The 10,002-nt window shown below is 44.3% G+C and overlaps 1 protein-coding gene across 1 annotated transcript in view; it reads right to left on the reverse strand.

The window, feature by feature from the left end:
* Positions 1-308: 308 nt before the first annotated feature.
* The window catches only part of CHURC1 (churchill domain containing 1), a 16,566-nt gene continuing 6,872 nt past the window's right edge, over positions 309-10,002 (reverse strand). Inside the window, exons 3-4 of the mRNA XM_018568294.1 lie at positions 7,872-7,942; positions 309-474 (exon numbers count right to left, since the gene is read on the reverse strand). Of these exons, the coding sequence (XP_018423796.1) occupies positions 382-474; positions 7,872-7,942 (164 nt within the window). The 3' untranslated portion in view covers positions 309-381. The remainder of the gene's footprint in view (positions 475-7,871; positions 7,943-10,002) is intronic.

A 10,002-nucleotide genomic window follows, 5' to 3' on the forward strand; every position in this document is an offset into this window, starting at 1 on the left:
GCACACCACACTTTTTTTTTTTTCTTTTTTACTTCCACCGCTGCAAGCTTGTTCCTGTGATGGACTACAATCTCAATACAAACCGGTAGTCCATTACTGGAGCCATTTTTAAAAATGTACTTTATTTTTTTATCCGATTAATCGAACTTAATAAATCGGCTAACTAATCGATTTTGAAAATAATCGTTAGCTGCAGCTCTACACACTGCTCTGAAAAGTTCAATATAAAATTATAATTTGTAGGAAACAACACTGACTATAACTGCATGCTGCACAGTAACATTATTATTTTCAATGTATTCACTTGACACAACACATTTTATGCTGATAGAATATACATAAGGCAAACAAATATAAAAAGACTCAGAGGTTATAATATAGCTAGAAGAGTGGAGCCATCTGCCGTGGGTCATCAGGCAGAATGCTGACGGAGTCCTCTGCTCTCCCACACAGCATACACAACATGGTGTACTCCTGAAATCACAAAACACAATAAATAAACATTTTTAGGGGAAAGCTAACAATCAAGACACTTTTAAGGAGTTTCAGTGTTTACACAGCAAGAACAAAATAGAAATACCATCAAAATTAGCTGCCATAAATTATTCAATGTCATGAAAGGTTCTGTGACTTGCATATACACTATATTGCCAAAAGTATTGGGACACCTTCCTTTACACTCTGAAGGCCGCACAACGTTTAGAGGTCTGTAGCTATTGACTCTGTAAACAGTTGGCGACTTCTGTGTAATCTGCGCTTTAGCATGGGCTGACCCCGCTCTGTCATTTTACGTGGCCTACCACTGAGTTGCTGTTATTCCCAGCTGCTTCCACTTTGCTATAATACCACTAACAGTTGACCGTGGAATATTTAGTAGCAAGGAAATGTCACGGATGGACTTAGCATAGGTGGCAACCTATCACAGTACCACGCTTGAATTCACTGAGCTCTTGAGAGCAACCCATTCTTTCACAAATGTTTGTAGAAGCAGTGTGCATGCGTAGGTGCTTGAGTTTTTACACCTGTGGCTATGGTGGTGATTTGAACACCTGATGATTTAGGAGGGGTGTCCCAATACTTTTGGCAATTTAGTGTGTGTACTGTAGAACACTGCATATAAGTAAACAACTGTGCGCCATAACATGTAATAAAGCAAACCTGTAGGGAAAATTAAGTATTACTATGAAGATCAGGCACTTACAAGTAATTTCTTGCATAGTGCCACCCTCCAAACAAGCGGAACCAACCAGTTAGTGCTCCCTCCCACCCCTTAGGCCCCTTTCCCACTGCGCGATATGCAAATCGCGCGTTTGTATATTGCGTGACATTGTGATATTTGCCGCGCGATGTCGCGTTCAAGCTTGCATTGAGCAAGCTTGAATCGCGGCTAAATCCGCTCCAAAAAGGGTCCTGCTGTAGCGACACACGACCCGCGACAGCAGGACCCTTTGCCCCATTGGATTGCATTAGACCGCGGTAATTTGCCGCGATATCGCGCGATAAATCGCTCAAAGTGAACGGGGTCTTACACTGCACTACTAGCCCATCACTTTGATATTCAGCCTTAGACCCCGTTCACATTGAGCGATTTATCGCGCGGTAATTCCCGTGATATCGCGGAAAATTACCGCAATCCAATGGGGCAAAGGGTCCTGCTGTCGCGGGTCGTGTGTCGCTACAGCAGGACCCTTTTTGGAGCGGATTTAGCCGCGATTCAAGCTTGCTCAATGCAAGCTTAAACGCGCGATTTGCATATCGCGCAGTGGGAACAGGGCCTTACTGACAGTAAAGTGCAAGGGATTGGAGGGGGTGGGGCTAGGGACAAGGACCACGAAGCAGATTGGTACTTGCACCCTAGGTTTCAGGGGTAAGCTGGCATTATGTAGGGGATGAGGCATGGTCTGCAGGCATGTGGAGATGCCTGCTATGTACAGTAAGAAAGACTTACATTCAGACGCCCTCTCCTCACAAAATAGAGTCTTCTTGATAATGTGTTTCCTATGTTCTTGTTAGTGGATCTCATTTAATCATATGGCCCTCTATTATTAATCTCCCCTGTGTGTGTTCATTCCACAATATGTATACGGTGATAGAACTATGTTCTTTTATTGTATGCCTGTTAATATGGTAACGGTATCTATGCACCATACTCTGACATTGTATACTTGATATACAGCATATTGTCACTTATTTTTTTCTTGTTGGCGCTGCTGTTATGCAAAGTTAGTTTAATGAAAATGACCTTAAAATGAAATTACCCATTAGACTTACCAGTAACTGTATTTCTGGGAAGCAACCTGAGAGATGCTTGGTTCCTCCTTCTACAGGAAACACAATTAAAGCAGTTTAAAAACCCCCTCCCACCCCCCTCGACCCTCAGTTGAGATTAACATAGAGTACCTCCACCTGTGCACGAGGAAAACCTGACACCAAACAGATAGACAAAAACTAATAACAAAGGGTGGGAAGTGGGCTTGCCGTCCTGGAAGATTCCCAGAAATCCTGTTACCGGTAAGTCTAACGGAGAATTTGTCCAATCGTCTTCCAGGACAGCAACCTGAGTGGATAAGCAAGAAAAAAACAAACCAACCTTTCAGGATGGGAGAACATTCCTACCAAGGGAGCCAACCCTTTTTCTATACCCATTTGCAAGAAGTCGAAAATAAGCGATGTGGAAGGGCACACTATTATTGTGTTGACATCACCTCGAAAACACCTTCCACACCTTACAATACATTTTTCTGATCACCAATTTTCTACTGGAAAGAAAAGTATTTATAACTTTCTGGAAACATCCCTTGTCTTCTAGAATTTTCCTCTCAAGAGCTATGCTGTCAAATGAAAAAAGTTTTGGTCGGGAAGCCCGCTGTCCCTTCAAAACAAAATAAATATCTGAAGGGGTCTCGAGTGAGTCTAAGCCCAATTTAAAGCCGGAATAGAGGTCGTCATTACACCCAAAATCCTCATTTCCCGCAAGGGAAGGGAATCTGCTGTCACGGCAATCTGAGATACAGTTGGGCAAAAAAGTATTTAGTCAGCCACCAATTGTGCAAGTTCTCCCACTTAAAAAGATGAGAGAGGCCTGTAATTGGCATCATAGGTAGACCTCAACTATGAGAGACAAAATGAGAAAACAAATCCAGACAAATCACATTGGCTGATTTGGAACGAATTTATTTGCAAATTATGGTGGAAAATAAGTATTTGGTCACTTACAAACAAGCAAGAGTTCTGGCTCTCACAGACCTGTACCTTCTTCTTTAAGAGGCTCCTCTGTCCTGCACTCATTACCTGCATCAATGGCACCTGTTTGAACTTATCAGTATAAAAGACACCTGTCCACAACCTCAAACAGTCACAGTCAAAAAGGTTTTCTATGGGGTTGAGATCTGGAGACTGGCTAGGCCACTCCAGGACCTTGAAATGCTTCTTACGAAGCCACTCCTTCGTTGCCCGGGCGGTATGTTTGGGATCATTGTCATGTTGAAAGACCCAGCCACGTTTCATCTTCAATGCCCTTGCTGATGGAAGGAGGTTTGCACTCAAAATCTCACGATACATGGCCCCATTCATTCTGTCCTGTACACGGATCAGTCGTCCTGGTCCCTTTGCAGAGAAACAGCCCCAAAGCATGATGTTGCCACCCCCATGCTTCACAGTAGGTATGGTGTTCTTTGGATGCAACTCAGCATTCTCTCTCCTCCAAACACGACGAGTTGTGTTTCTACCAAATAGTTCTATTTTGGTTTCATCTGACCATATGACATTCTCCCAATCCTCTTCTGGATCATCCAAATGCTCTCTAGCAAACTTCAGACGGGCCCGGACATTTCCTGGCTTAAGCAGGGGGACACGTCTGGCACTGCAGGATCTGAGTCCCTAGCGGCGTAGTGTGTTACTGATGGTAGCCTTTGTTACGTTGGTCCCAGCTCTCTGCAGGTCATTCACTAGGTCCCCCCGTGTGGTCCTGGGATTTTTGCTCACCGTTCTTGTGATCATTTTGACCCCACGGGGTGAGATCTTGCGTGGAGCCCCAGATTGAGGGAGATTATCAGTGGTCTTGTATGTCTTCCATTTTCTAATTATTGCTCCCACAGTTGATTTGTTCACACCAAGCTGCTTGCCTATTGCAGATTCAGTCTTCCCAGCCTGGTGCAGGTCTACAATTTTGTTTCTGGTGTCCTTCGACAGCTCTTTGGTCTTCACCATAGTGGAGTTTGGAGTGTGACTGTTTGAGGTTGTGGACAGGTGTCTTTTATACTGATAACAAGTTCAAACAGGTGCCATTGATACAGGTAATGAGTGCAGGACAGAGGAGCCTCTTAAAGAAGAAGGTACAGGTCTGTGAGAGCCAGAACTCATGCTTGTTTGTAAGTGACCAAATACTTATTTCCCACCATAATTTGCAAATAAATTCGTTCCAAATCAGCCAATGTGATTTGTCTGGATTTGTTTTCTCATTTTGTCTCTCATAGTTGAGGTCTACCTAGGATGCCAATTACAGGCCTCTCTCATCTTTTTAAGTGGGAGAACTTGCACAATTGGTGGCTGACTAAATACTTTTTTGCCCCACTGTAGCTCCAGAATCCTGGTGACCACCTCTTCTGTGAGAACACGTTTTTGCAACACAGAATCTTTCCGAAAACCCAGGACTGCCTGAAGATCACATAAAAACTTCTTCTGCTGAAGGAGCATAAATGAGGTCGTCCAAGTAGGGATTAAAAAAATCTCCAAAAAGTGCAAGAAAGCCATGACCTCTGCTAGGACCTTGGTAAAGATCCAGACAGGCCAAATGGCAAGGCCTGAAACTGCCAATGGAAAATGCCATTTTCTGTCTGCACAGCGAACCTCAGGAAATGCTGATGCTCTAGAAAAATGGGAATGTGCAGGTACGCATGTTTTAAAGGGTGACCAAAAACACCAATTGCAGGAGGATCTTCCTGAGTAAATACCCTCCATCCTGAATTTTCTGAAAACTAGAAAATGTTAAATTTTTTTAGGTTTAGGATCATCCTGAATTTTCCACCTGGTTTTGGCACCAGGAAGACATGGGGATAGAACCCCATAAATATTGATCTTCTGGTACTGGCACAATTACTTTCTGGGAAGCGAGGGGGGGGTGATACGCTCCTCTAATGCAAATGCTTTCTTTTGATTTTTTGGTAATCTGGGTCAAAAAATACGTTTGTGGGGGGCAGATCATAAATTCTAAATGGTAACCTTTTATTTTCTCATTGATGACAAAAAAGGGAAAGCCTTGCCCCCACCTTGCTTCTGACATCACTTTGTATCTGTCTTGGAGGAGTCAGGAGAAGTAAAAAGCAAACCTCCCTTTGCTTTGTCCTTGCTAAAAGGCCACTTCCTTATCAGGGGCTGAGATCTATTTACCTGCCTTCTCTGCTCCTGTGGGCCATGAAAAAAAAAAGTCTACAATTACTCTGCCTTCTTTTCTTATCTGGGAACTTTTTACCCTTCTCAGAGGATCTAGCTAGGATCTCATCCAAGCCTGAACCAAAAATCAAATTAACCTAAGGCCTGGTTCACACCTGGGCGTTTTACAGCGCATTCCAACGCTCTGTAAAACGCTCAACATGTGAAAAGCAATGATTGCATATGGGCATGGTTCCCACCTGGGCGTTTTACAGCGCATAGGAACGCGCTGCAAAACGCCCAAAGAAGTACAGGAGCTTCTTTGGGGCGTATTTGCTGCGCGTATACATTGGGATACAGCCAGGTAGCCGTCGGCAACGCGCATTTTTTACAGCGGAACGCGGTAAAAACGCGCGACATACGCGCATATTCGGTATGCCTAGGTGTGAACCCAGCCTAAGGGGATACCAAAAAGTTTTGACTTAGAAGTTAAATCACCATTCCAAGACTTTAGCCAGATAGCTCATCTACCAGAATTAAAAAGAGCTGCTGTTTTTGCTGACGCTCTAACCGATTAAGCAGAAGCATCAGACAAAAAAGCTTCCGCCCTACTGACTACAGCAATTTAATTTAAATTCTTCTCACCAAAAGCCCCTTGGGATACGTGCTGCGATACCCTTTCAATCCAAAAGGTCCATGTTCCTAGCCACACAGGTGGCTGCTAAAGAGGGTGCAGAATGTAATCCAGGGAAAAAAAAGGTGTCTAGAAAGGCAAGACTCTTCCCCCATCCTCCAAAGTCTCTCCAACTTCTAAAGAGCGATCAGAGAAGGGCTGAGCATCCTGTTCTCCCTTCTCTTCTTTCTCAGGGGATATCACCACCGACCTCTAAGATGGTAACCCAGAAGGTCCCGCTACAGCCGCTGCTGAAGAAGTAGAGGGCACCATTTCAGAAAGTAGATTTCTAAATGATTGAAACCGTAGTACCATTTCGTTACGCATACAATCCATAAATCCTTCCATGAGATTAACCGATTCATTTGCCATAAGCTTATAAATGCAATCTTCACAAAAAGCTTTCGGATAGAAAGAAAGTAACCGAGTATTACAATTGCTGCAACAATTTTTAGCCTGCTTTAAGGCTGGGGCAACAGACCCTGAGAGCTAGTCTTGTCAAACTGCTGCATCCCTGGGGAAAAGAAAAAAAACAACCAGTGAAGCAAGGACCAGGCCCAATACATTCTGCTACACCATCTAACAGAACAGCAAAGCATTCTAGGGAGGAGCCATAAGAACCTGCAAGGCACTTACCCCTTTTGTTTTTGCTGATGTTCTTGCCGTTCTGCCTTCCTCCTCCATGGTGGCAGCAGCGTCTTTTCCCCAAACTGTCTGGCTCCAAAACAAATGGCGGCGGCTGGAGATGATATCACAGCAATGATGCCACCACAAAGACAGGAACTGGAAGTGATGCCACACATCCCAGAACGAGGCCTGGAATGCACAGCAGCGCCGCTAGCCAGCCAATGCGCACCCTGCATCTCCAGCGCCGCGGCCGAGCCATGCTACCCCCCACAGAGGGACAAGGAGGACAAGGCAAAGCCAGGGGCTTCAGGAGTCGTCCTCCACATCAAAAAAGTGGGACAAGATCCAGGAAATACAAGGGGGATTCCTCTGCAACACACAGCAAGGCCTCAGGATTTCCACCTTAAACAGAGATGCACAGAGGGGGGCCGCTGACCTAAGAGCCATCTGGTCAGGATAAAACAACAAATGTTCTGCAGTCCTGGACGGTAGGAAACACAATCAAAAACTGAGGGACGAGGGGGGGAGGGAGGGGTTTTAAAACTGTTTTGTGTTTCCTGTAGAAGGAGGAGAAGGAGAATCATCTCTTAGGTTGCTGTCCTGGAAGATGATTGGGGAAAATGATTTACATTAAACATAAATTTAGCCTGTAATTTCTGACACTGCCATGTTACTCTGTACCATCTGTCATTCTGTCCCTCCAGGTTCTATCTTAGCCAAGACAACCAACCTCCAGATTGTCACTAACCCGCCTACACTAGTGACAGCTGCCAGGCAGTAGAGATAATTAAACAATGGAATACATAAGTGCTCTTCTGTTGTCCCATTTTGTTTTCTCTTTCCGAGGCCAAGCCCTGCCATATCAAAGCTAAAATGAGGACTTTTGGGAAACACCTAAAAAACTTGGCATCAAAAGATATTTGGATGATGGTAAAATGATCAGACCCAGGAACAGACCTGCAGGTGCACAACAATGACATATCCTAAAAACAGACATCTGTGCACTCAGCAGACACCACATGTCACTGAAATCTTAGGGGAAAATCATCTGTTAGCCAGGAACATTTTTGCTACCTGATGCACCCTGGCCCCACCTTCCCCAGCCCCTGCTGCAACATTTGGACATCTGCTGACATCATGATTTCCTTGATGCATGTATGAGGATCTAAACCTTATTTGCCAACTCAAAAAAATACACTACCTGGTATTCGTCCACCACACTGAAGGTATACTCGTGCTTTGCAATCACATGGTGACAATTTTTACACACATCTGAAAAACAAACACGTTTTGACACTTTCATGCTTTGAAAGATGACAATTTTTGTCAATATTACAAAATAAAAGACAATATTTAGGCATCTTAAAGTAGAATTAAAGTCTCTTGTTTTTTTGGCATATATCAGTAGATATATGCCCCATGATTTAAGAAAAAAAAAAAAAAAGGAAGGACGGCAAATACCTTACTACTTACCTATTCCAGCGCCGCTGAAGAACTCCTGGCTCCTGAACGGCTGTGAAGTAGGAAGTGTGTGGGCGCATGCGCAGTAGAGCGGAGGGGAGAAAAAAGTGAAAATGGACACAGCTGGGAGTGTGCACACCAGATAGACTCCATGGGACACAAGGAGTCTGTGCTGGATCAGAGACCAGCACCAGCCCTGGAGGGACTGTTGGAAACGAGTGGAAGGAAGAAGATGATCGCATCTAGGAGGCATCACATAAGGTAAGGCAAGTGCTTACAGAACATTTTATTGAACTACCTTTTGCTTATGGCACGCATTTACCGTGGTATCGTTTTAATAAGCTTATTAGGGCTGAAACAAATTATTATTTCTATAATCAATTAGTTGGCTGATTATTTTTCGATTAATTGGAGTAAAAAAAAAAAAAAATTTAAAAAAAAAGGAGAACTATGAGGCGAGTGCTTTTCACTCATCCTTAGTTCTAGCCGACCTGTGACAATGAAACTGTCACAGGTCGGCTCAGTAGATCGGAAAGTGAGCAAACACATACCGGTGTTCGCTCACTTCTCGATCACGTCACGGCAGAGAGCCGTGACAGGGGAGGGACTGGATTCCCCCTCCTCGCTCCGATCCTCCAGCGCTGACTGGCGGAACGGATGGGGGAGGGGGCGGGTACAGCTGGCTCTGCCTCTAGATAGGCAGAGCCAGCTGTCACTCACGCAGCAAGGCAGATCCAGACATAATTGTCTGGATCCGTATCAGCTGATGCGTCTCAATATACCGCGAGCTGCAGCTCGCGGTATACTGAGCTTTGGGTAACGGGAGGACGCTACTTTGTGTCCTCCCGTTACCCTTCGGAGAACTATGGGGAAAAGCCCTAACCCCATAGTTCTCCTTTAAATAAATACCATCCTTAATTTAAAATGAAATACACAAATGCAGTGTTACAAAGCCCACTTCGGGCAATCACACTGTGCGTGCGAGGCGCATTTGGGGTGCCATTGAAATTAATGGCACTGCAACGCACCTTGCACACCAGAATTTGTCAGGCCAAAACCAAAAATTACTTTTTCCCACCGGTTTATAAAAAAAAATATTTTTTTGAATAATTGTATTGTAAGCACATGGTGCTTGAATAGCTTGAGCCAGGGAATGACTGCTGCCAGTGGCAAGATTCCACAGACAGCAGCTGAATGTAAATACAGGAGGTAGTGGGCTGGTGTAATAGCCAATAGCAGAATGGCTATTGAACCCGCACCCACTGCTTGCTGTGCTCTCCTACCAGCATGGAGGAGAGAGCTAGGGGATTAAGCCAACTAATTGATAGTGAGAATAGTTGACAACTATTCTCATTATCAATTATTATGGATTAATCGATTGGTTGGTTGCAGCCCTATAGCTCATGCAATGTCAGAACATGTATTTCCATACAGAGTTGCATTTATTTTGCACCAAGATCTGGTAGTGAGGATGATGCGTAAAGTCTTCTGCAGCTCATCCCAAAGATTCCCAAAAGGGTTAAAGTCTGAAAATTATGTCTCATGCTCCCTGAACCACTCTTTCACAATTTGAGACCACTGAATCCTGGCATTGTCATCCTGGAATATGCTCGTGCAGTCAGGGAAGAAAAAAAATCCATTGATTGAAAAACCTGGTCATTCAGTATATTCAGGTAGGCAGCTGACCTAATTTTTTGGGGACATAATGAGGGGAATTTGTCAAAACTGGAGCAGATGTGCACTGCAACTAATCAGCTTCTCCGTCTCATTTTCAAATCTTACCTGAGCAAACTGAAGAGGGGTGCTGATTGGTTGTCCTGGGCAACTGCTCCAGATTCTGTCAGCTCTAGTTTTAATAAATCCCCCCCCCC

Source organism: Nanorana parkeri, unplaced genomic scaffold (assembly GCF_000935625.1).
Source record: "Nanorana parkeri isolate BGI_ZX_2015 unplaced genomic scaffold, ASM93562v1 scaffold1168, whole genome shotgun sequence".
Taxonomy (NCBI): domain Eukaryota; kingdom Metazoa; phylum Chordata; class Amphibia; order Anura; family Dicroglossidae; genus Nanorana; species Nanorana parkeri.